Source organism: Lepus europaeus, chromosome 5 (assembly GCF_033115175.1).
Source record: "Lepus europaeus isolate LE1 chromosome 5, mLepTim1.pri, whole genome shotgun sequence".
In the NCBI taxonomy this organism is placed as follows: Eukaryota; Metazoa; Chordata; class Mammalia; order Lagomorpha; family Leporidae; genus Lepus; species Lepus europaeus.
Genome location: NC_084831.1, coordinates 15,321,891 through 15,348,377, shown reverse-complemented (window position 1 = coordinate 15,348,377; position 26,487 = coordinate 15,321,891). Strand labels below are relative to the sequence as shown.

Below are 26,487 nucleotides of genomic sequence, written 5' to 3'. Positions count from 1 at the left end.
TTACTGCTTCCTCAGGCTATAGCAGAGAGCTGGATCAGAAGTGAAGCAGCTGGGACTCAAACCAGCACCCACATGGGATGCCAGCACTGCAGGCAGCAACATTACCTGCTGTGGCACAGCGCTGGCCCCTCCCCACATTTTAAAGTCCAACATTTTTCACCATAAGCTTAAGTAGCTCTAAATGTCATTAAAACAAGATGTATTTTATTTTATTGAAAGGTAAACTAAGGGAAGACAGAAAGAAAGAGATCCTCCATCTGCTAGTTCACTCTCCAAATGGCCACTATGATCAGGGCTGGGCTAGACCAGAGCCAGGAGCCAGGAACTCTGTCTGGTCTCCCACATGGGTGGCAGGGGCCCAAGTACTTGGGCTATCTGCTGATGCTTTCCCAGGTACAGTAGCAGGGATCTGAATCTGAAACTGAGCAATCAAAGTTCTGATGTGGGATGCTGCCATTGTGAGAAGTGGCTTAACTTGTCTTCACAACACTGGCCCCTCCACATAGGATTTTTGCCAAATTATAAATATTGAAACTTGTACATCACTCATTTAAGAGCGGCTAGATGAAATTGTATGCCATAGATACTGGATATTCTCTGCCAATTTTGCCACATTTCCTTCTGTACAATTATTTACATTATCCTTACGCTGTAGAATTTTATTCTAATGGAGCATACCATGTTTTCTATAACTGTTCAGCTCCAGTTAGAGTGTTCTTTTGGATTGAATGTTATTATAGCTTTTAAATATTACTACATAATAGACTAAACTCATTAAAAAGTATGTTATAAATTTTATTAAATTAAGCACAAAGTGAAATTGCATTGTAAATATATCTTTAAATGAGCTTGATGACACTTGTTTTTGACCCTGGGAGGGAAATTGTTCTTGTATCGTTTTTTAAAAGATTTTATTTATTTATTTATTTGAGAGGTAGAGGTATAGACAGAGAAAGAGATGGAGAAAAAGGTCTTCCTTCTGTTGGTTCACTCCCCAAATGGCCGCAACTGCCGGAGCTGCGCCAATCCGAAGCCAGGAGCTTCTTCCTGGTCTCCCACACAGGTGCAGGGGCCCAAGGATCTGGGCCATCTTCCAGTGCTTTCCCAGGCCATAGCAGAGAGCTGGATTGGAAGTGGAGCAGCCAGGACTCGAACTGGTGCCTATATGGGATGCCAGCACTGCAGGCGGTGGCTTTACCCACTATGCACAGTGCTGGCCCCTTGGCAATCACTTTCATGTGATACAGAGACCATCTGAAACACTGCTTTCCACTTGTTACTGAATTCAGAGACTGGTGGCTAATCTTTGTACTCACTAGTATTTTATTCCGTGTTTTGGAATATGCCGTTTTAATTCTCTTGACAATTTTAAGTATAAGTTTATTCTTTTTACTAAGTTAAAAAACTATTTACTAAAATTATTATTTTTCAAACCATATGCATTTTCATATACTTTATTAAAATGCACTACAAAAACTAGTACTTGTCTATGACATACTCAGATTAATAATAAAAATGTTACCAAGAGAGTTAACTATCAAATGTCCCCATCAATGATTACATTGGTGTGAATTAATTTTTGTGATTTAGTATTAACTGAAATCAACTTGTAGTAGTAGTACTTTTCTTTATCCTAGATCTATCTTCAGGAAAACAATACTTTCTTTTCAGCTCTAAAAACAGCATATGGCAGGCAGGTGTTGGCTGTATGGAAAGAGCCCGCTAGGTTTGTGTGGCCTTTTAACGGTTTAGATCCATGTTGAAGTGTCTTGGGTGGGTATTTAAGTTGCTTTCTGGTGCTGGCACTGTAGCAAAGTGGGTTAAACCAGCACCTATGAATCCGGCATCCCATATGGGTGCTGGTTTGAGTTCATGTTGCTTCTCTTCCGGTCCAGCACCTGCAAATGCACCTGGGAAAGGCAGTGGAGGACGACCCAAGTCCCTGGGCCCCTGCACACACCTGGGACACCTGGAAGCAGCTGCTGGCTCCTGCCTTTGACCTGGCCAGCAGATATAAAACCTCTCTCTGTCTGTTTCTCTCTTTGTAATTCTGCCTCTCAAGTAAAAATAAAATAAATCTTGAAGTTGCTTTTTGTGCCCCCCTTTAAGCAATGAGCAAGCGATAGGCATTCTAATTAAGTCATCTTTTGATTTCTCTACTCAGCAGAACCTTCTAAGTCCCAAACACGTAAACCCAAGTGTGGAAAAGGAACTCATTGCTCCCGCAATGCATACATGTTAGTTTACAGGCTACAAACTCAAGAAAAGCCCAACACGGCCATTCAAGTTCCAGGTAAGACATTTTCTCGGATTGTATCAGATATGTTAGAATGCCATACTTAAAGGCCAGTGACAACTGACAGATTGCTCTCATTTATGATGATAGGTTGATGGATTGTGGTAAATGTTGTTGCAAGTGAATATTAATCACGAACTTGGCTTTAAAGTAGTGAGCTTTTGAAATGTAAGAGCCTGGGACAGAGTTATCCCATTGACCTACTCTAAAGAAAAGCAAAAACAATTTTTACAAATGCCATCAAAGATAATCAGGACATTTGATTTTGCTCACTTTGTAGAGTGCTTGTGAGTTTTGATTGTTTATGAAATTGCCTGATTCCAAAAAATAAAAGGAAGAGTTGCTAGTGTCCTGAAGGCATTCTTTGTCATTTCACCCAGTGCTGCTCCCAGCTCTGTGGGGTTAAAGTCTTTGGAAGAGGTGTTTCCGAGCCGTTTCTCATGAGGTCCTGGAGACCAAGGGGGCAGGGTCACCTGGCAATGCTCCCGTGGGTGTTTGCAGTTCACTTCTTCCTTCAGCAGGAGGGGAGACCACAGTAGGAAGCTGCTGTCAGTGTCTTAACCAGTGTGATATAATTTTCAGGGCAGCCTGGCTCTCTAGAGGTCTTTCAAAGCCAGGATAAAGTTGTTGTTTGTCTTTCTGTTTTGAATAGCCTTTCTTCAAGAGCTGGTAGATCGGGATAATTCCAAATTTGAGGAGTGGTGTATTGAAATGGCTGAGATGCGTAAGCAAAGTGTGGATAAAGGAAAAGCAAAGCACGAAGAGGTTAAGGAGCTGTACCAAAGGTTGCCTGCTGGAGCTGGTCTGTAAGATATTCTGGGACAGTGCTGTTGCCATTAAGTGCCTTGTTTCTTTATGTTCACAGTGTATATGAACAGACTTTTCCCTACCCTTTCTTATAACCCATTGAAACTGGCATATACACTCATTCCTATGTAAACCAACAGTAACGTGATGTGTAGCATCCCGTATAGTTTTCATTATCTTGTACTTCTCAAAATGAGAGTGTTAATAGATTGTATGGTATAGATCTGCACTCTGCATATATGACTCCTGTAGATATTTCTGTTTTGTGACATACTAACATGTTTCTAAAGAAAAATCTATTGGGTTACTATGGAAGCAGGTCACTTTTTTTTTTGTATACTTTGTGCACTGACAGTATTAGGCATTCTTTTATATGAGGACAGTTTTGATACAATTAGATCAACTTGAAATTTAATATCAAATATTATCAAGTATTTCTGCTGACCCCTGATTTCTTAGGATTATCCTGCACCTTCCAATTCATCCCTTTATTGTATGTTTATTCATATTTATCTAGTGTCTCCTACTGCCACTTTTTAAAGGCTGATATACCATCTATACCAAGTTATCATTGTCATTTTACACATCTGAATCCCCATACCTAACTCTGCTAATAAAACATGAGGGGCAATTTTGTCATCACTTTAGAAAATAAATATTGGAGCAGTATGGTAGTTGTGGTTCAGTTTTTTTTTTTCTTCCCCAGATTTTATTTTCTATGTATTTGAAAGGCAGAGTTACAGAGAGAGAGAAGCAGAGAAAGAGAGAGGTGTCTTCCATCCACTGGTTCACTCCTGAAATGGCTGCAGTGACCAGAACTAGGCCGATCTGAAGGCAGGAACTTCTTCTGGGTCTCCCATGCTGGTACAGGGGACAAGGGCTTGGACCATCTTCTACTACTTTCCCAGGCCATAGCAGAGAGCTGGATGGGACGTGGAGCAGCCGGACTCTGGTGCCCATATGGGATGCTGGCACTGCAGGCAACAGCTTTACCTGCTGTGCCACAGTTCTGGCCCTGGTTTGGTCTTTTTCAGGAAATATTTAATTTATTTATTTGAAAGGCAGAGCAACAGAGCGAGATCTTCATCTACTGGCTCAGTCACAAAACGGCCTCAATAGCCAAGGCTTGGCCAGCCTTGAAGCCAGGAGCCGGGAACTCCATCCTGGTTTCCTAAATGGGTAGCAGGGGCCCACGTACTTGGGCCATTGCCTGCTGCCTCCCAGAATATGCTGTAGCAGGGACCTGGATCAGAAGTGAAGCAGTTTGAACTCAACTTGGTGCTCTATCATGGGATGCAGGTATCACAAGTGGTAGCCCAACCTGCTGTGCCACGATGCCGACTCCAATATCTTAATTTTCCTTTACTGGTTTAGCTTTAAGCAAAAGGTGAATGTAAATTTCTGAATCTAAGAATAGTATTTAGATGTTCTTGATTTGATTCTGAGCCTTCTTGGTAATTGTTACTTTAACTCTGTCTGAGGTTTGGGATTATCCAACAGAGTTAGACTGGCCTTAATGTAGTTGGAAATGATCCCATGATTCGACTTCTGAACCTTTAGGCTCTTGTTTAAAGGAGATGGCACGTAAAGATCTAGTTTCCTGTCTTCACTGGAGAAGAGAAAGGAATTTAATGAGTTCAAAACGAAATGCTGTTTTGAACCACTCTTTAAAACTACATGGTCCAAAGATGTTATATGCCAAGTTAACACAGTGTTTCTCTTGGCTGTTTACATTCAGTATATAAGAACCTAAGCTTATATTCTTAGACTAATTCTCTGTTATCACCAGTTATGAGCCTTTTTTTTTTCATTTGAGGTACACTTACAGAGTACAAAGTAAATGTTTTCCTAAAATGATGTAAAATCTCTAAGACCATGGTTTTGTGCTGCCCGATCTCTAGATATATTTGTGAGCTTTTAAAAACCATTATTATTCATTTTGAAATAGAAACAGAGGGAGAGAGATCTTCTAGCTGCTGGTTTACTCCTGAGATGGCCTCAATGACCAGCGCTGGGTCAGGCCAAAGCCTTGAGCTTGGAGCTTCTTCCAGGTCTCCCATATGGATGGCAGGGGCCCAAACACTTGGACTAGAAAGAAAGCTTGTGTTAAAAATTTAGTCATTTTTTAAAAAATTAGAAACACCTTTTTATTAAAAAAAAATTTGTTTATTTGAAAGACAGAGTTACATGGGGGTGGGAGGAGAGGGAGAAAGAGAGAGAGAGAGAGAGAAGGAGATCTCATGCTCTGGTTCACTCAGCAGTTGGCTACTACAAATAAGCCTGATCCAGGCTGAAGTCAGAACCCTAGAATTCCATCCAGGTGGGTGGCAGGTACCCAGGTGCTCAGGCCATCTTTTGCTGCTTTCCAAGGTTCATTAGGGAGCTGGATTAGGAGTGGAGCAGTCCAGACCTGAACAAGAGCCCCTATGGAACGCTGGTGTTACAGGAGGTGACTCAACCCATTGCGCCACAACACCAGCTGCTTTTCTGCTTCATCAAATGAGTTTTTGCATAATTTAATTTCTCCAACTTGATGATATTCCCGTTTGATAGTGTACTGTCCGTGTCTCTGGAAGCTTCTGCTTCGGTAGTGTACTGAATCACAGATACTAGGGGGCAACGTTGAGAGTTTCCCAGTGCAAAATTAATAACTGTCATGGGCAAAATCTGCCTGAACTGTGAAAACCTGTGCTCCACTCCTGTTCTCACAGAAGCTCTTGGCAGAGCTCTCAGTGCGACTCGTGATAGTGATAAACATAAAAAAAAGTTAAGAAACACGTCTGTCACCGCAGTCACTCTTCCTTCCATGGCTCCCCGCCCTCCCAGCATTCTCTGGTGAAATCTGGAAAGCTGGCTGCCGCTCAGTCAGATAACGGCCCAGTCTCTGCTCTCTTCCTTTCCTCACTACAAAATTATATATGGCTTTGCTGTTCTTCGTATCTTGAATTGAATTCATACTGAACTATTCAGAAGCAAAAACATAAGCTTCCCTTGGAAGTTTTCTGTAGGTCTCTAAGAAGGGGTTGGAAAATACCGTCTTGCGTTAAGGAGCTCTGAGTCAGGTTGTTGCTGGACAGTGGTCAGGACTGCTGTCCTGCAGTGAGCCTAGGCCTTCAATTCCAGTGGGCACCCTGAGGCACAGAGAGCTTAGACTTCTTTCCTTGTCAAGGGCAGGATTCTTACGGTTTATTCTTTGAGTTAGCAATTGCGGGGATCACCCGTGGCCAGTGCTCCCCAGCTGTTGGGGAAATAGAACACCGAGGAGATTCTTGTCCAATGTCACACTGTATTGCAGTTCTATGTCCTTCCTTTGAGAGCCCTTCAATTACTAAACATTCTAATCCATGTGACTACTTGGGGAAAGGTTAGAAGGCTTGTACTTTACTCTCAGAGAGGAATCATTTATCTTTGCATTTCTCAGATACCCAGTGTACACGATTCCTGATGGATTAAACTTGATAAATAGCAAACAGAATTGGGGAGTGTTTTGAATGTAATTGACCATACCATTATGTATTACAAGATGCCACAACCATGTTAACCTTTACTGCATCTTAAGGCTCCTCTTTTATATATTGTATGAATGTATAATTAACTTTTCTATATCTCTTTTCTTCCAAAAAGCTCAAAAATGCTTCACATATTTTATCTTTTACCCTCAACAACATCCCTGTGAGGTAGGTAGAAGGCAGGTATTATTACCTTCATTTTACAAATAAAAGACCTGAAACATAGAGAGTTTAAGTGACTTGCTCAAGTTCACCTGCTTAGCAGCAGAACTGAGCCTGGACTGTGGTCTCCATTTGCAGGTCTGCTGTGCTCTCTCTCTGCAGCCAGAGGCTGTCCATTCCACAGATCAGGGGTCGGCACTCTATCAGAATTTATAAAACAGAGTGTACACTAAAATGAAAGTTAGTGTTTAGATGTGTAACTCTCAGGGTAGTGGAAAATTCATCAAAATGGGCTTTGTGGTGAAGTGTCTCCCCTCAGATCTCATCAGCAGTAGTATAGTACATAATACAAATCCATAAATTCAACCTCTGTGTTTTCTTCTGTGCTTTATGCTGGGACTCACTGGAGATCTTTGTAAGTAATCAAAGCTGGCCCTTGGTCTTTAATTTTGGCTTTTAGAGAACTTTCCCCAAATTAAAATTCTATTTGAGGTGTTTGCTGTTTTTTTTGTTTTTGTTTTTGTTTTTGTTTTTAATTTTTGCAACTTCAAAATTAATAATTTAGTTCTAGTATACTTACTTCATTGTGGAACCTGTTTAAAGTAGGTTACTTTCTGAAAGTAAATAGAAGTGTAATGAATAGATCCTGATATGGATTCGGGTGGAGCAAATGAGTACCTTTTCTTAATTGATGTCAGTTGCATCGTGGATGACAGGGTTTATTTTATTTTATTTTTTAAGATTTATTTAAAGGCAGAATTAAAATAGGGAAAGGAGACAAAGAGAGAGGTTGTCCATCTGCTGGTTTACTTCCCAAGTGGCCACAACAGCCTGGGCTTGGCCAGGCAGAAGCCAGGACTCTAGAACTCCATCTGGGTCTCCCATATGGGTGGCAGGGTCCAAGTACTTGAGCCATCATCCAGGCAGATTAGTAGGGAGCTGGTATGAAAGTGGACTATCTGGGACTTGAACCAGCACCCAGGTGAGATGTAGACAACATAGTTGTTAGCTTAACCCACTGTTCCACAACACTGGCCCTGTGGTGAGGTTAATTTCTTTTTGTTTGTTTGTATATATATATATTTTTTTTTTCTGAGATTTATTTTCCTTTCTTTGAAAGGCAGAGTAACAGAGAGAGAGGAGTGACAGAGAGATCTTTCATCCACTGGTTCACTTCCAAATGGCCACAGTGGCCAGGGGCTTCTTGCACATCTCCCATATGGGTGGCAGGGGCCCAAGGACTTGGGCCATCTTCTGCTGCTTTCTCAGGCTCATTTATAGCGAGCTGGATTGGAGGTGGAGCAGCTGGGACTTGAACCAGTGCCCATGTGCGATGCCAGTGCTGCAGGCAGTGGCTTAATCCAGTATACCACAGTACTAGCCCCAACAAGGTTAATTTCTCTCCTGGAACTCAGTCTGGCTTCTCAGTTTAATTTAAAGATGTATGAGTATGTCACATCTTTATGAAGTGTTGATGAAATAAACACAGTAGGGCTTGAGGTGGCATGATTTGGGAGCCAGGGTGGGGTATAAATTGCAGTCAGACACAGGTGCCCTGATCAAAGCTCTGCTGTGCATTCAAGCAGGACACTTCTCTGTGGCTGTCTCTCGTAGAATGTGGACGATCATAGCAGCCAGTCCTCAGGGCACTGAGCACCCACGTTACCCGCACAGCTCCCAAACTCAGAGCAGTGGTGGGTAGCCGGAGATCTGTGACCTGCTCCTCAAACGTCTGCCCCAAATAATGATTCTTCTCATTGACTGGTTTCCTGCTGACTTTGGACAGAGTTTCTATTGTTTCTTGAGGAAAACAAATGTGTTACTGAGTGTGAAAACTCTAACAATACATAGGCTCTTTCCCTTGCTTTCTTCCCCAGAGCCCTATGAGTTTGTCTCCCTTGAATGGTTGCAGAAATGGTTGGATGAATCTACACCTACGAAGCCTATTGATAATCATGCTTGCCTGTGTTCCCATGACAAGCTTCACCCAGATAAAATATCGATTATGAAGAGGATATCTGAGTATGCAGCTGACATTTTCTACAGCAGATACGGCGGAGGACCAAGACTAACTGGTAATTCAAGGTGTCATCCTCTCCGTTGTCATGCATTCAGTCTTCGCCTGGTCTCTGTGAGTGGGGCTTTGGGGTGATTTGACCTAAACTGTCAGACCAGACGTACACTTAGCAAATCTTTGTAGCAGTTAGCAATTCCTGCTGTTCATGGAGGTTTGTGTTCCTTGTTTATTTTTGTTTCTTCTCCCTGTTTCAAAACAGATGCATAGGCCCCTTGGGGGAGGCCATGTGGTAGAACTGTTGGTTTCTCTATAGTTGAGCCCCTATGTGCTTGATTCCTGGTCTGTGCCTCCATGTGGTAGCACCTTCTAATCTGCTGGTTGTTACTTAGTTTGGAGTGGAAGCTGCCCGAGTCTGCCTTGAATGTAGAGCAGGACACAGTATCCACGGGCCATGTAGTTCTGCCTCTCCTGGACACATTTTTCTTTTCAGTGAGCATTGGCAACATAGTCCTTACCTACACTGTAGAGGAGCCAAGGAAACCACAAGACACCTTCCCTCTTCTCTCCCCTACCCCCACTGAAATTAAATGCTGTCTTTGTATAGAATATACTCTAAGAAAAGTAGTATTTAACTGCAGACTTCAGGTCATATACTTCTCAGAGGAGTTTTGCTTTCTAAATGTATGCTTCTGGGACCAGCATTGTGGCGTAGCAGGTAAAGCAACTGCCTGCAATGCTAGCATCCCATATGGGCACCGGTTCGAGTCCCAGGGCTACTCTACTTCTGATCCAGCTCTCTGCTATAGCCTGGGAAAGCAGCAGAAAATGGCCCAATTCCTTGGGCCCCTGCACCCACGTGAAAGAGCCTGAGGAAGCTCCTGGCTCCTGACTTCAGATCGGCACAGTTCTGGCCGTTATGGCCATCTGGGGAGTGAAACAGCAGATGGAAGACTCTGCTTCTCCATCTTTCTATCTTTGTAACTCTGGCTTTCAAATAAACAAATCTTCTTTAAAAAAAAAAAAAAGTATGCTTCTGATTCACAGTTAAACCTTACAATGGAAAGATCTTTCAAAGAATCACATTTATATGATTGCTAGAACTTCTGTTTTCATTTACGCCCATTATTTTTTCTTTTCCTTTTAGTGTTATGTGCCTTGAAGATCACCTCCCCCATAAAGATCATTGAATTTATGGGTGTCAAATATGTTGACTACCTTCCTGAGACCTTCAGATTGATCTTATAAAATTTGCATCTAAACCTTGCAACCGCTTGCCCTTTGTAGTGTAATTTTAGCACATTCTGACATTTCACATCTATCTCATTGTTCTTTGTGCAGGTGACAATATGGCTGTCTTGATGTATATATCACTAAGATAATCTGAACTATATACCAATTTGGTGTTAAAATGTGTTACTTAGGTTTAGATTGTAGCTGTGTTTTGTAAAGTGCTACAAACATTTTCCTATCAGGGGTTCTGCACGTGGATGAACTCTTTCCTCTCCCTCTTTCTTGCCTCCAGTGAAAGCCCTGTGTAAGGAATGTGTAGTAGAACGTTGTCGTGTGCTGCGCCTGAAGAACCAATTAAATGAAGATTATAAGACTGTCAACAATCTGCTAAAAGCAACAGTAAAGGGGTATGTTGTACAGTGTACATTGTTGATGATAAACAACAAAGTGTTCAAGAGGTAATAACCAAGCAGCTTATTATGTGCCAGAAAGAGGGAGTTGGGGTTTTTAGACGAATGGTGATGAAGTAGACAGCTGCATAGATCCAAATTAGCGATTACTGCAGCAGTTGCCCCCAAGGTGTAGGGAAAGGAAGCCGGGTTAGAGAGCTTTGCAATTTGCATTCTGTCCACTAGAGAGGAAGAAGCAGAAATGTGCACCTGAAGATTGACAGACAGGCAGACTGTCAGCCCGTGCTCTGGCATGGCTGGGAGGACGACCGCGCAGGTGTCGGGGTATTTCTGCTGGTGAGGCTGCAGTAACTGTAAACACACAGTACCCAGCAGGGCGTTCTTGGCGCTTGAGTATGTTGAACATGACTACATAGAGAACCTCTGGACTAGGAATCAGTAAATCAAGAGTTCGGTGTGGCAGGACTTACGATGTCTGGGTTTAATTCAGGCTTTTTGGTCCCAAAGAGTCATCTAGGTCCCTGTGCTGGGTCATCCCAAACAGCCTGTGTGGTACCTTAGATGTGTGCTTGTCTGTAACCATGGATGTACATGTATACATATGGGTGCTGTGTGCTTGTTTGAAGAAGTGTCTATGCAATTGTAAGTGGGAATTAAAAGAAAGTGGCCTTTGAATGTAATGAGGGGAGAAGAGGCAGGAAAATGTTGATGATGGAAACAAAACATTAGTTACCTGCGGTTCAGCAATGAGGCATGAGAATCACCAAAATGAGGTGTTGAAAAAATTGGTGTGCAAACAGCTGATTTAGAATGTTTGTGGATTCATTTTACCTGTGGCCTTTACACAGAAAGAATGGACCTGTGGATGATTTAACGTTGTCTGTGTTTCACAACAGTGACGGATTTTGGGTGGGGAAATCCTCCTTGCGGAGTTGGCGCCAGCTAGCGCTTGAGCAACTGGACGAGCAAGATGGTGAAGCAGACCAAAGCAATGGGAAGATGAACGGCAGCACCTTCAGTAAAGGTAGCACCATCAGAGGAAGCGCATTCCTTCCTAGTGTGGTGGCTTCAATACCCATTTATTTGAAAGTCTGAGACAGGGAATCCGTATATAGCCTGACAGCAGGGACTGGGCCAGGTCAAAACCAGGGGCCTAATCCGGAGTCTCCCATGTGGATGGCAGAGATGCAGCTACCTGCTGCCTTCCAGGGCACACTAGCAGGGACTGCAGCCTGCACCTGAACCTAGGTACTTCAGCGTGGGATTCGGATGTCATAAGCAATGGCTTAACAACTATGCCAAATGCATGCCCTGTGGCATCCCCCCCCCCGCCGCCGCCGACCACTTCCTCATAACTTTAAAGGCAGTTTTATTAAACCAAAGCTCTTAAAAATAATAGCTCAAGGCAAATACAGATTTTTATTATATTAAAATTCAGCAAGCACTCAGTAAATTCATATATTTAATTCCTTAACCTGTCATGCTTTAGGCTCAAAAGCTCTCCCTAGTTAGGCACATGCAAAATTAGCATGAATTCTGCTCGAGGCTGAAAGTTTTAAGAAAGGTAACTCCTCTGAGAACTGATTGCATAGGGCACTGTAAACTCAATACATTTGGTTTAGATTTGCTGCCCTAAGACTGGGGCTTTCTTCAACATAGAGAACTTTTGTATAGCTTTTTGATCATAAATTCTTCTGAGATTCCTGAGTTATCTGAAGCTCTGCTTTCAAATAGGAGATTATGTTATTGTAAATAAATCGTGAAATTTTAATTATCAATACTATATAAGATACCAAAGAAAATTAAGTCATGAAAATTATTTTTAGCTTTGAAATGGAAGTTTGTGTTTTGATAAGATTTACTAAATCAGAGGTTAGTTTTCTGTAAACCATGATGCATGATGCCTAATCCATAGGCAATTATTTCACTGTATTTTCTTTTTGTTAATAGATTTCCCCCCCCCCCCCCCCAAGATATATTTATGCTTTCATGTGTTTATTTGAGAAAGAAGGCAGCATAGACAGATCTTCCATCTGCTGGTTCATTCCCCAAATTGCTTCAGTGTTCAGAGTTGGGACAAGCTGAAACCAGGAACTCCATCCTGGTCTCCTACCTGGGTGGCAGGGCCCCAAGTACTTTGGCCATCTTCTGCTGTTTTCCTGGCACATTAACAGGGTCCTGGATTGGAAGCAGGTTAGCTGGGAATTGAACCTGCGCTCCAGTATGGGGTGCCAGCTTTTCAAGAGGTGGCTTAACCAGCCATGACATGACACTGGCCCCTCACCAATTTTTTTTTTTTTTAAGATTTATTTATTTATTCGAAAGAGTTACACAGAGAGAGGAGAGGCAGAGAGAGAGAGAGAGAGAGAGAGAGAGAGAGGTCTTCCACCTGATGGTTCACTCCCCAATTGACTGCAATAGCTGGAGCTGTGCTGATCTGAAGCCAGGAGCCAGGAGCATTTTCCGGATCTCCCACACAGATGCAGGGGCCCAAGAACTTGGGCCATCTTGTACTGCTTTCCCAGGCCATAGCAGAGAGCTGGATAGGAAGTGGAGCAGCCTGGTCTTGAACCGGTGCCCATATGAGATGCTGGTGCTTTAGGCCAGGGCGTTAACCCTCTGTGCCACAGCGCCAGCCCCTCATTTCTGAATAATACTATTTCCATCTGGTAGAGATCTTACCATGCCACTGCCTTACTTAAGAAAATGAGAATTCCAAAGCCACTATTAATCTTAAGCTCCCTGAGCTTTGGCTTTTAACATTTTGATTCTGAAGAGCTTTTTCGTTTTGAATCCATTATTTTATTATGTTGCATAACTTATGAATTTAACATTAGCTTCATGCCACCGTCTTAGTGCTAGTGAATAACCCCATATATTAAATATTTATTTGTCGTTCCTTTGAACCTCTTTATCTTTCCGTGTGGATGCCATAAAACAAAGGGCGTTGATATTGACCTCACTTGAAACCATTCTGCTTGTTGCTTATAGGGTAATATGCTGCTCCTCTCCTCCGTCCCCCATTCAAGAATTTTAAAAGCTTAACAGGAAAACTTCATTTCAAAACCTTCCACAAGATACAATCATTGTAAATAGTGGTGCTGATGTGAGTTCAGCTGTGTATCTCTCCCTGTAAAAATAATGCATTTCTTGTTATGAGTGGCTGCATTTCATTATACGGATATATTTACTGAACTGATTTTATTTTAGGTTTTTCTAGTTAGTATATAAGCCTGGGAGCAGTGAACACCCTCGTGTGTCATTGTACCTACAGTTTTGCCTAATTTTCTTAAGTTTTTTGAACTTGCTGCATCAAAGAATCACACATTCATAACTGCACACCCTGAACACACTGATTTTGTTGGTAAATGCCTTCCAGAAAGCATCTTAGGGGACTCGCTCTTATGTGCTTTTCTTAGCAGAAACTATTTATTTTCTTATATTCATTTCTTTTGAAAGTCTGAGAGAAACTGTCCACCTACATGTTCATTCCCCACATGCACATAACGGTTGGGTGCAAGCCAAAGCCAGGAGCCAAGAAGTCAGGTGTCTCGTTTGAGCGGCTGGGACCCGAGTGCTTTTGAGGTGTCACCTGCTGTCTCCCAGGGTGCACGTGGCAGAAAGCTGGATTGGAAGTAGTGGAGCTGGGACTCGAACCACATACTTTAACACAGGGTGCAGGCATCCCAAGCAGTGACAGCTGTGCCACATACCCAACCCTCTTGTCAACAGAGAGAGTACATCATAGGGGCTGGCACCCGTGGCAAACCACTATCCCATATTGGTACCAGTTCATTTCCCGGCTGCTCCTTTTCCAATCCAGTCTCTGCTATGGCGTGGAAGATGGCCTTTGTGCTTGGGCCCCTGCACCCTTGTGGGAGACCGGGAAGAAGCTCCTGGCTTCAGATTGGCTAAACTCTGTCTGTTGCGGTCATTTGGGGAGTGAACCAGTGGGATGGAAGAATTCTCTCTGATTCTGCCTCTGTAACGGTCTTTCAAATAAATAAAAATAATTCTTCAAAAAACACAAAACAGTGCATCATTCATATCAGTTTTCATCTGTCTGATGAATGAAAATCAGTTAACAGTTTTAGGAATTATGTTTTTCAAAATCTTCTCTGAGGCTGACCATCTTATTTGAGAAAGTGTCTTTGTGTCAGGGAGCGAGAGAGGAGACAGAATTATATGGTCATGTCCTTCCTTTGCCCTTTTCTTGACTTGAAACTTTTACTATGTATACAATAAGTGTATATATATAATGTCTAATTGGTATCTATTGTATTATAAGGAAAATTCATGGATAAGTATTCTAATCTCTTGAAACTTTAGATTTCTTTATTGATAATGTCCATGGTATACAGAACTGTCAATTGACAATAACAGTGTAGAAGTATAAGGAAATCAAATATTTAAGAGAGTTGTGAACAGGAAAAGCAAAGTTCTTGTTATATAGCATGTTTGATGTTGAAAGTTGAGTCCTTATTTCATTTGCCTTTAAAGCTTTGTGTTCAGTCTCTAAGAATAGGTAGAGAAAGTGACATGAAACAACATGTAGATGATGAACTTGGCTTATGACACAGTATTCTCAAACTTGGTAGAATTAATAGAAGGATATGTAAATTATTTTTCAAGTTGAAAAAAGGGCACATTTTCTTACATAACCTAAACCTTTAAAAAAGTTAACTGTCATTGAGATATTATTCTTTCCTTTTAAGGGAAAGAAATAATAATTCTTTGCAAGACTATGTAGACTCACTGGCAACTAATTTTCAGAATGCTTTAAAATTTTCTTTGTTCAAAACTGTGCTGAGTAGTATATCTGCTACTTTGAACTTCAAACACAACAATCAGAGTAGTTATTACCCGTATTTCTTTTGATTAGATGAATCAAAAGAAGAAAGAAAAGAAGAGGAGGAGGAGTTAAATTTTAATGAAGATATTTTGTGTCCTCATGGTAAGCTGGAAGCGTAAGTCTGTTCTTCGTTTGACTCCAGCATGTCATGACATTGTAAATGTCTTGCACTTCATCTTGGTGGCAGCTGTGGTGGATTAACATGTTTTCTGAGCTATGCTTGGTTTTTTAAAAAAATGTTACCCATTGATTTACTTGTTTATTTATTATCCATTCATTTGAAAGGCAGAGTGACACCAAGAGAGAGAAATATCTTCCTTTCTCTGACTCCCTCCCCAAGTTGCTGTAACAGCCAGGGCTGAGCCAGAATGAAGCCAGGAGCCAGGAATGGACTCCCATCTGGGTATCCCGTGTGGTCGCTGGGACCCAGTGTATTTGTTTTTAATGTTTCTATTTTCTTACCCTTCTTTTATTTATTCTATGTATTCAAAAGGAGGAGAGAGAGAGAGAGAAACAGAACTCCCATTTGCTGGTTAGCTCCCCAAATTTCCAAAACAGCCAGGACTACACCAGGCTGCATCTAGGAGCTGTGAACTCAATCCAGGTCTTCCATGTCGAAGGCAGGGACCCAATGTCTTGAATCATTACCTGCTCCCTCTGTGATTACACAGTAGCAGGAAGCTGGAGTTAGGAGCAGAGCCAGGCCTCAAGCTGTGATGTGGGATGGGGGTGTCCCATGTAGCATCCTCACCACTCTGCCAAACCTCCTTTCCTTTTGTACCCTTCTGCAGTGTCAGCTTCTACTGGCTTTCCGTGCGAAAGTCTCACCCTTCTTACCTTGCAAGAAATACCTTTTTTTTTTTTTTTAATTTAGTAGTTAACCCTCCATGTTCAGAAGAAATCATTAGAGAAGAAACTTTTGGTCACATTGAAGCACTTCTGAATTTGAAGGGCAGAGTTTTAGTGGCCAGCACAGCTAGTTTGTTAAGCCACTGCTGTCACATCCTGTATCCAGGTGCCAGTTTGAGTTCTGGCTGGCCCAAGGTATGGATGGAGCTCGTGGCTCCTGACTTCATCTTGGACCAGACTTGGCTGTTGCTGTTTAGGAATTAAACCAACAGATGGAATATCTCTATCTGTCTCTCTCTCTCCCTTTGTCACTCTGCCTTGCAAATAAATAAAAAAAGAAATTAAAAAAAATTTTTTTAGTTGGTTTCCATAACTGCATGAATATTTTGAGAATAGCTTTTGTATATTTCTTCTTGTTATTTGGGCTATTGTTGGTTTAATTTCTTTGACATCTATTGTCTGACTGTGTACTAGTTGTTCTTAACCAGCACTGTGTGGTCCTATGTGTGTCCTTGTTTTACTTGGTCTTAATGAGTACTCACTTCAGGCATAGATGTAGTTAATTGGCTTTATCTTTTCAAATTTAAGAAATAACATTTATTGCATGATACAAATCCGGTTTCTAAACATTTATATCATAAGTAAAAGTTAATTATTGTGAGATTTTAGGCTACATTCAAATATATTAAATATTGTTATGAAACTGTAGGACGTTGGATTTAGAAATGTGACTAAGAAGCAGTATGAAGGGCTTTGTGTTTATTTACCAATTATACTGAAACTATTCAGATTGTTTTCTGATTGCAGAATTACTTTGTTATTCTGTTCTGAAATCATATGAGTAGTTCACATCCACACAGGCACAGTCCCTTCCTTTGTAGTATCCCATCATCACAACAGGACACCAGGCGCAGACTCACGGTAGGTTAAGCTGCCACTTGGAATGATAGCATCGCGTACCAAAGTGCCAGTTTGAGCTCTGCTGCACTTCTGATCCAGTTTCCTCCTAATGCCCCTGGGAAGGCAGTGGATAGTGGCTCAAGTACTTGGGCCCCTGCCACCTATGTGGCAGACCAGGTTGGAAATCCTGGCTTTTTACTTTGGTCTGACCCAGACCTGACTGTTGTGGTCTTTGTGGAAGTGAACCATTATATGGAAAATCTTTCTCTCTCCCCCTCTCACCTCTGCTTTCAAATAAGTAAATCTTTAAAAAGAAAAAAAAAAGGGGGGGGGGGAGTACATCCACAGTGTCTGTAAAGTTGTCTGCAGATAGACACAGTGAAGTGCATAGGGAGATTTGTGTTGTCACTTTTTTTTTTTTTTTTTTAAGATTATTTATTCGAAAGGCAGAGTTACAGAGAAGCACAGAGAGACAGACAAAAGTCTTCCATCCGCTGGTTCACTCCCTAAATGGCTGTAATGGCCTGAGCTGGGCCGACCCGGAGCCAGGAGCTTCTCCCAGGCCTCCCACGCAGGGTAAGGGCCCAAGCACATGAGCCGTCTTCCGCTGTTTCCCCAGGTTCATTGGCAGAGAGGTAGATCAGAAGTAGCAGTAGGGACTCAAACCGACACTACAGGCAGCAGCTTAACCCATTTCACCGTAATTCTGGCCCACACTGAATCCCTTTTTGAAAAACATGGGAAACCACTTTAAAATTATAATTGCCTGGTGTTCCTAAACCTTTTTATGGCTGTATTGATATTTCACCATAGTCCTAGGACCACTAAATTGGGGCAAAACAATCCAATTAACTTTTTTTAAAAAAGAAAATAAGTTCCCTAATTATGTCTGAGGATAGTCATGTTGGAGTAAGTTTTCGTAGCCTCAGAGGAAATTTGAATTACCAGCCTACTTAGAAATAAAGTGAAATTTTACCTTGTGACCTAATTTCTCTAGTAATAACTTTGTTGCAGGAGAATCACGTTTTGTTTTTTTTGTTGTTGTTGTTTGTTTGTTAGTTTGTTTTTTCCCTTTTGGATAATTCAAAGCTCAGAGGCAGGACATGGGTATTAGAAATTCGTGAGATTTGGTGGAGATAGGCCTGGGTTCCTGGTGCAGCATTGCAGCTTCCCAGCCAGTGACCCTGGGTCTGTTCATCCCTGCCTCTCAGTTGATGTTACACAAGTGTTTCATGTGTTTGAAAAGTTGCTGACTTGATTACTGTTAATAAATCCATAGGTACCTTTGGAAATGTAAAGGTACAGTTCCCTGGGTAATGATTCCCATCGGACATAAGTGTAGTTCACTAATTTGCCGCTTGGGAACAGTTGAAACGATTACAAATAGAAGCAGAGAGCCAGGTGAGAGGCCCTGGAGAGCTGGCTGGGAGGCCCTGGGCTGCAGAGGGGCCGCTGGGGCCCGTGGTGCCCTGGTCCTGGCCTTCCTGCCATCTGCTGACAAGAGCAGGAGTGGCCATGGCCATAACAAGTATTATTCTTGTTGCTTCTGGAATTTTTAAAGATCCAGTGAGATCTCTGAAGCAAGGGCTAGAGACAGCCATGGAAACAGTGTCACTGGCACCCAAAATGGAGACAGTAAAGTCTCCAGGAAATTGTGACCTTCATCTGTGGGGGTAGAGCGTGGGAGATCCCTGGAAGCCCCTTTGTATTGCTTCCTTCCTGCCGGCTGGAAGAAAACGCACACTGGTTTTTGTCTTCACATCTTTCCACTACAGACCTAGATTGAGGACATGAAATCGAGGTTGGTGGCTATCTCTTAGAATTAAAAATACAGAGGTTTTTGAAAATAGAGAAATATACCACTTTAGAAAAGAAGGGACCGAAAACCTATAATGTCTTTTTTCAGCTTTTCTCTCTTGTTTTCAAATGTAATTTCTTTTCCCACTCAGGAGAGTTATGCATATCTGAAAATGAAAGAAGGCTTGTGTCTCAAGAGGCTTGGAGCAAGCTACAACAATACTTCCCAAAGGCTCCTGAGTTTCCAAGTTACAAAGAATGCTGTTCCCAATGCAAGGTACAGAGCTCCACTGACATCCCAGGGAAGGGCATGCGCCTGCCTGGAATGGCTTCCCAGGGGAATTAACCTTGTGCTTCAGGTGAGGGAGTGGGGGAGACAAGCTCTGGGCTGTCAGCAAGAGACAGTTGATTGCTTCATTTTCTTCCAGATTTTAGAAAGAGAAGGGGAAGAAAACGAAGCCTTACATAAGATGATTGCAAATGAGCAAAAGACTTCGCTCCCGAATTTGTTCCAGGATAAAAACAGACCCTGTCTCAGTAACTGGCCAGAGGTACAGTCATCCCCACAAAGAAAGGAATTCAACTTGGCCTTTTCAGGCCTTGCCAAATGCCTGATGAGTGTTGAAGAACAGCCTAGCTCGTTCTCACTTGTGTAGTAACCTGCTCGGGGGATGAACCCCAGCTGCATGTTTCTTATTAGATGGCTACATTTCCATTTTATTATAAAACTCCAACAAGGAAAATCAGTGTATTTCTCATGAACAGTTTGTGCTAAGCATGCAATGAATTAAAGTGTGCCCTTTTTTTGTGGTTTTCATATTCTAGGACACGGACGTCCTCTATATAGTGTCGCAGTTTTTTGTGGAAGAATGGCGGAAATTTGTTAGGTAGAAACCAGACATTTTCTATTTCCTTCATTTTGGGTTGTCTCCCATGTTCTTGGATTCTGTTTGTGTACCTGCATGATTACTTTCACAAGGGTACCCTGAAAGCTTGCTGCTCTGTGAAGTTAAATGAGTAGCTCTAAGTCACACATTCAGTTATTAAGACTCTTACATAAGTATTTGAAAAAGTCTTTCTCCTGCAGTACTGAACTCTGTTTGCCCTCCTTGTCTTCCTTGAATAGGAAGCCTGCTCGATGTAGCCCCGTGTCCTCGGTGGGAAACAGTGCCCTCCTGTGTCCCCACGGGGGACTCATGTTTACATTTGCGTCCATGACCAAAGAAGATTCTAAACTGTGAGTTTCTTCTCTTCGTGTGGTTTTTCTGTTTCTAATGATTAAGGCGTTTCTCCTTTGACATAGACTAAGAATCTAGTCCTTGACTGAATTGTGAGTTTTTTTGTTTTTTCTTCCCTCTTTCCGCCGTTTGTTTAATGCACTACTAGAGTGAGCACTTAAACCTTTAAGATCAAAAAAGAAAGCAAACCTACTTCTCCAGTACAGGCAAGAGGCTGCTCCCACCCCTGTGTTCTCTCTGTTCCCTCCTCCCCCGCAGCTGATTGCCAGTGCTGTGGCTGCAGGCGGCCCTCTCTTCCCCAGCCACACGATCAGCCTGGTCTCGGTTGTGAGTTTGCATGCAGCTGCCAGCTGTTGGAAGCCAGGGAAGGACAGTGTCCACTGTAGCAGAGCTGCTGAGCCGAGCGTCAGAAGGACAGTGTCCACCGTAGCAGAGCTGCTGAGCTGCTGAGCCGAGCGTCACCCGCGGCTCCCACAACCGACATTTGACTCCACAGCTCACTCGCTTCCCAAAGGGCTTGTCTATGGATCTTGCCCCTGGCGCTGCATTTTGTCTTGTAAAATGGTTTCTAACTAACTGTATGAGAGAAGGTAGAATGCCTCCAACGTTGCTGGAAAACCATGAAAGAAACCCTGAAACACCTACACAAAAAGTGAGAATTTCCTACTTGATTTAGGAAGCTCAGTTCATGTAACCAAGGGCCTCTCCCCTCCCCTCTGTTTGACTTTTCTCTTCTCTCTCCTTTTGCCCTCTCTCAGTAGCCACTCAGAAATTACTCCTTGAAATAAGGCTGCGTGTGCATTGTAAAGTCATGGGGATTTTGTTTCGTTTTTTAAACTTCAAACATAAGTATTGTCATACTGTATTTACCCTTCTGCCACAAGCTTGGTTTATTCTACTTAGGTTTTAGAGGTTTTACCATGTTGATTCATAGAACCTCCAGTCTGTTTAGTTTTATTGCTATTGTAACATTCCTTTGTATGACAGAATTATTATTTCTCGTTGATAATCTATATTTTCCTTCTAATTTCCTTCCCAATAAGTGATGGTGTTGGGTTTTGGTTTAGGAGACTAGTGGGTTATGTTAGCTCTCGTCGTATGCATGTGTCTTAAGGCATGTTGTGTTTTCTTGCACAGTATAGCTCTCATATGGCCCAGTGAGTGGCAAACGATACAAAAGCTCTTCGTTGTGGATCATGTAATTAAAATCACAAGAACTGAAGTGGGAGATACAAACCCTTCAGAAACGCAGTATGTTTCTGAGCCTAGTAAGTCTTCATACTGCTTTCGGTTTCCATAGTTAAAACTGACCTCTTGCTGGAGGAGGGGAGGGTGTGTCCATATTTTCATGTGTGCTTCAAGTTAAAGCTGGGACAATGGTGCATGCTCCCTGGGTGAGAACTAGTACCATGCAAACATCTCAGTGTTTGCATGTTTGTTTATGGGCATTAAGTGGATGTCCTTATCAGTTTTATACAACACAGTAGTTCATAGAGATTATAGCTAGTTTAATGACTACGACTAATGATTTTGGTGTATGTTTCTTAGATCTTTGCTTCTTTGACTATAATTCCTTTTTGTAGAACTCTGTCCCGAGTGCAGAGAAGGCTTACTGTGTCAGCAGCAGAGGGACCTGCGAGAATACACCCAAGCCACCATCTATGTCCATAAAGTTGTGGATAATAAAAAGGTACTGGTCCCTCTTGTGGCCATGACTAGCAGTGAGCAGGCTTGCTGCTGTTGGGCTTCCCGAAGACAACCTAGGATGGTGTTTTCTGTCCTCTGAACTGGTTGGCATCAGAATTGCGATTGGACAGGAACTGAAAGAATTATGTGACTGAATGTGGATTTAGTCTTTTATTAATGTGACACATCGAAGTCTACTGAATGTCAGCTGTGTGCCAGGTTGGTCGTGTTGCTAGGGATACAGTGATGAAGACAGGCAAAACACCTGCTCTTAAATTAGAGGAGGGTGCCTGAAAAAGTTTATGGAATATTGGATCAAAAGAGTTTATTTTGATGAAAAAAAAAAAATTTGAAATCCATGCATACAAAGGGCATAGCCAGGCCAGACTAAAGCCAGGAGCCAGAAGCTTCATCCTGGTCTCCCACATGGGTACAGGGGACCAAGCATTTGGGCCATCTTCCACTGCTTTCCCAGGCATATTAGTAGGGAGCTGGATTGGAAGTGGAGCAGCTGGGACTCAAACAGGTGCCCATATGGGATACCTGCACCCGTAGACAGCAGCTTAAGCTGCTATGCCCAGTGCCAGCCCCGAATTCCAAAATTTGTATGCCAAAATAAATTTCCTTTATTTCCATTTTCTGTGAAGTTTTGAAGGCCCTTCATATGTCAGTCTCTGGTATAACACCTGGCTTGCCAGTTTGGTTGCATGTTTTTAGTGTCAGCATTTTTCACTGTGTGCTGCAAAAGAACTCTTCCCATTCTTCATTTTTGATTCCTGCCACCTGAACGTTAAAGACTTGAAAATGATCCGTGTACTTGGGGATGTGTCATACACCTTGCAACTTCTGCAAAATAACATCATACTCAAATAGTAATAGTAGCTGCTCTGCAGAGACCTCATACCTTTATGCTCGTACAGTAACTATAAGATAAAAGACTACAGTGTTCAACAAATGTGGAAAGCAGGGCTCTTGATTCTTGACCCCTTCTCTGCTGTGTTGTCCCATGGGATGAAGGTGTCCCTCCTCTGGGTAGCGGTTGCCTCCAAAACCCCCAGCCCGTGAGCTGCGTGCCTTCCTTGTGGCTGACCTGCTGCTCTGTTGTCCTGGGCTTCCAGGTGATGAAGGATTCTGCTCCGGAGCTGAATGTGAGTAGTTCTGAAACCGAGGAGGACAAGGAAGAAGCTAAACCAGATGGAGAGAAAGATCCAGATTTTAATCAAGTACGTGTTCATGCTGCTTTTTCATTGTTGTGCTTCCTGGTGTTCTCCGAGAGCAGCCGCTCCAAGCCCTGGGGTCTCTGGACCCTGCGTGGGACGTTGGTTCTCGGCTCCCTTCCTTGGTTTTTCTTTCTCTTCCCTTTGTGTTGGCAGTGCCGCAGCGGTTTTGATTTCTCCTGGAAAGCCATGGAGCACATTCTTCCAAAGTTAGTGTGTTTCTTGCTATCAAGTAGGAAAGATCGCGATATGATCTAACAGTTGAATTTTTAGCTGGAAGAGAACATTAACAGAAGACCCGTATCTCGGTTTGTTGCTTAATCATGGGATTAAGTATGGACAAATTTTTGGACTCAGCTTTCCTTGTTATAAACAATGGCTTTCGTAGTGGAGTTATATACAAGACATTTCTATGTCTTTAATTAACATGTTAATCAAGTGACCAGATCAGCTGATGTATTATTTTCATTTTCCATTGTAGCAGACTTAAAATTCTTCTGTTCAGACAGTGTTTTCTGTTGGGATTTTCTACCCTCTCATTTAGTTGCTTGATTATATTCTGCATGTTCCTAGTAATATTGGAGAAAATTGTCTTAAGGACAAGAAATAATGTGGGAATATGTTTTTGTTGATGTTTAATGTGGATAAGTTTCAGCTTCCCAGAAAGAACACTGTTCTGGGGTATCGTAAAGGTACTTTAAATTTATGAATTATTTTTCTCCCTCCATCCTTCATTTTTGATGGATGAGATATTTGTGCCAATCCAAAGCCAGGCGCCAGGAGCTTCCTCCAGGTCTCCCACGTGTGTGTAGGGGCCCAAGCACTCGGGCCATCTTCTGCTGCTTTCCAGGCCATAGCAGATCGGAATTCAAGCAGCTGGGTCTTGAACTGGTGCCCATATGGGATGCCGGCACTTTAGACCAGGGCATTAACCCATTGTACAATAGCGCCGGATGAGATAGATGTTTTCCTTTTTAGTGCAAAGTCGTGTATTTAGGTTATATTGTACATTATCCCTGAAAGAACGAAAGTGTCATCTGTTGTACCTGTTAGAGAGCGTAGGTGGTGGGGTTCAATGGGCTGCCTGCACACACTGAAAGTGTGATTTCTTTTCCAGCATGAGTAAGGAAGTCTAAAAGCCCTCTTGACTTAAATCTTAGTCTCCCCAAGATAAATGTTACTTGAAGTTTCCCAAAGAATATATCAGCATTTGTTTGTCATGGCTTGAAGACTCTCATAAAGTAATAACTTTAAAGATTATTTATTTTAAAGGCAGAATTACATAGAGGCAGAGAGAGGTAGAGACATCGTCTATCTGCTGGTTCACTCCCCAAATGGCCGCAACAGCCAGAGCTGGGTGGAGCCAGGTGCCTTTTCTGGATCTCCCACATGGTTGCATGGGCCCAAGCACTTGGGCATCTTCCACTGGTTTCCCAGGCATATTAACAGGGAGCTGGATCAGAGGTTGAACAGGTTAACCTACTACAACACAGCACTGGCCCCAGTAATGCACTTATCAAAGTCTTTTTTTTTTAAAAGATTTATTTTATTTATTTGAAAGACGGAGTTACAGAGAGAGGTAGAGAGAAAAGTCTTCATCCGATGGTTCACTCCCCAGATGGCCGCAACGGCTGGAGCTTCGCTGATCTGAAGCCAGGAGCTTCTTGCAGGTTTCCCACGCGGATGCAGGGGCCTAAGGACTTGGGCCATCTTCCACTGCTTTCCCAGGCCATAGCAGAGAGCTGGATAATCTGTCTCTTAATAGATGTTTGCAAATGTAACTTTGCTGCTTAATCTGTTGTTTTCTTTGTTTTTAAGTCTCAAGTTTATATAGTCCATCTTCCAAGCCACATGATTCTAAACTAGACTGTTTGCTTGTTAGTTGATACATTAATACGTGTGTGTGTGTGTGTTCACACATACGTACATACATAGCCATTCTGGTTCAGAATGTCTTTCTCTTCCTGTCTGCTTGGTTACAAAACCATATTGTCTTAGTTCTTATCACTTGGTAGCATAGTTGAATAGTTAGTTGGGAATTCCATCTTTTTTCCAAATCCTTTATTGCTTGATTGTGACTAATTTATTCTGTATTCTCTCATAAGTTTTGTGAATTAATTTATTAAAGCTTGATGGGTATGGCTTTATTGTCCTTAATTTCTGTTATTTCAGGCTTTACTTTTCGGCCCAAGAGTTGCTTAGAAAACTCACATTTTCAAGTGATTTGGATTTTGGAAAGCTAACTTTTGTGAATGTCTAGTTTTATTCGTTGTGGTCATAACCACAGAAATTTTTTTAAAGTGGATATAGAATTGCTCTCCTCAATTGTGGATCACAACGGATTGCACATTTATAAATATGATAGAGAATGTTGGGGAACATTGCTTTTTATGCTGGTACTGTTTTCTATACTTTATAATTTTCTTCTCTCTTCCTTCTCCTTGTTTGGATGTTGTAATACTTTAGGCTGTTTTAAATATTTTTGGCTTGTGAAAAATCTCAAATCTTCCTTCTTCAGAAAAGAGTGGATAGTCCCTGAAGAATGCCAGCTTTTCAGAATGTCCCCTTCCTCACACCTTTTAGCTGTCATCGTCACAGTGTCTCAGTGCACAGATAGCTTCTCCAAATGCTGTTTAAATCCTGTAATGAAAAGTCATGCATTTCTGCTTCCCTTAATGGAGAGGAACAAATCCCTTCCCTTTTTCCTCTAATCTAGATCAACCCAGTTTCTTTGACATTATGTAAAATTTAGGTTAATAATACACTCAGTAGTGGGCAACATTTAAGTCATTGAAAGCCTTTTAAAACCTGCAGGCTGGTTTTTGTCTGTTAAGTTGGATTTAAATTCTCTGGAAATAATTCCAGGAAAAGCCTTTAGACCCATTTGAAATCGAAGTTAACAAACATAAACATCATTTTTTTTTTTTTAAAGATTTATCTGTTTATTTGAAAAGCAGAGTTATGGACAGAGTAAGAGAGACAAAAGATTGAGAAATCTTCCACCATCTTGTTCATTATTCAAATGGCCACAAGGGCCAGGGCTGACCCAGGCCGAAGCTAGAAACCTGGGACTCCATACAGGTCTCCCATGTGGGTTCAGGGGCCCAAGCCCTTGGGCCGTCTTTTACTGCTTTCCCAGGTGCACCAGCAGGAAGCTGGATCTGTAGTGGAGTAGCTGGGATGCAAGCCAGCACTCAGACGGGTCGCTGGTGTCGCGGGTACTAGAATGCCAACCCCAACGAATACATTATGTGATGTTTAGGGCTTTATTTTCTGGTTGCATTTTTACTTCTAAAGTGAAATATGCTATAGATATTTTTTCTTACATTCCCAGTTTTAGAATATAGGCTCATTTGATTTAGCCACCCCATATATCCCAACAATTAAGATTGAGGAATGTTTCATTGTTTTTGTTTGTTTGTTTGTTTTTAATTTTTGGCAGCCCCTATGTTTGCTTGCTTGTTTCTTATAAATGTGGATCTGGGGAATGCAGCCATTGCAGTGCCCACCAGTGGGT

General features: G+C 42.1%; 1 protein-coding gene across 2 annotated transcripts in view; it reads left to right on the top strand.

The window, feature by feature from the left end:
- Positions 1-26,487, top strand: part of USP48 (ubiquitin specific peptidase 48) — an 81,440-nt gene that overhangs the window by 41,333 nt on the left and 13,620 nt on the right. The window contains exons 10-22 of one of the 2 annotated variants that reach the window (XM_062190583.1): positions 2,165-2,293; positions 2,949-3,098; positions 8,652-8,849; positions 10,314-10,428; positions 11,328-11,455; positions 15,314-15,385; positions 18,982-19,106; positions 19,258-19,380; positions 19,655-19,716; positions 19,956-20,066; positions 21,205-21,335; positions 21,651-21,757; positions 22,872-22,976. In XM_062190583.1, coding sequence (XP_062046567.1) covers positions 2,165-2,293; positions 2,949-3,098; positions 8,652-8,849; positions 10,314-10,428; positions 11,328-11,455; positions 15,314-15,385; positions 18,982-19,106; positions 19,258-19,380; positions 19,655-19,716; positions 19,956-20,066; positions 21,205-21,335; positions 21,651-21,757; positions 22,872-22,976 — 1,556 coding nt within the window. The remainder of the gene's footprint in view (positions 1-2,164; positions 2,294-2,948; positions 3,099-8,651; positions 8,850-10,313; positions 10,429-11,327; positions 11,456-15,313; positions 15,386-18,981; positions 19,107-19,257; positions 19,381-19,654; positions 19,717-19,955; positions 20,067-21,204; positions 21,336-21,650; positions 21,758-22,871; positions 22,977-26,487) is intronic. The other variant, XM_062190581.1, reaches the window with a different exon arrangement.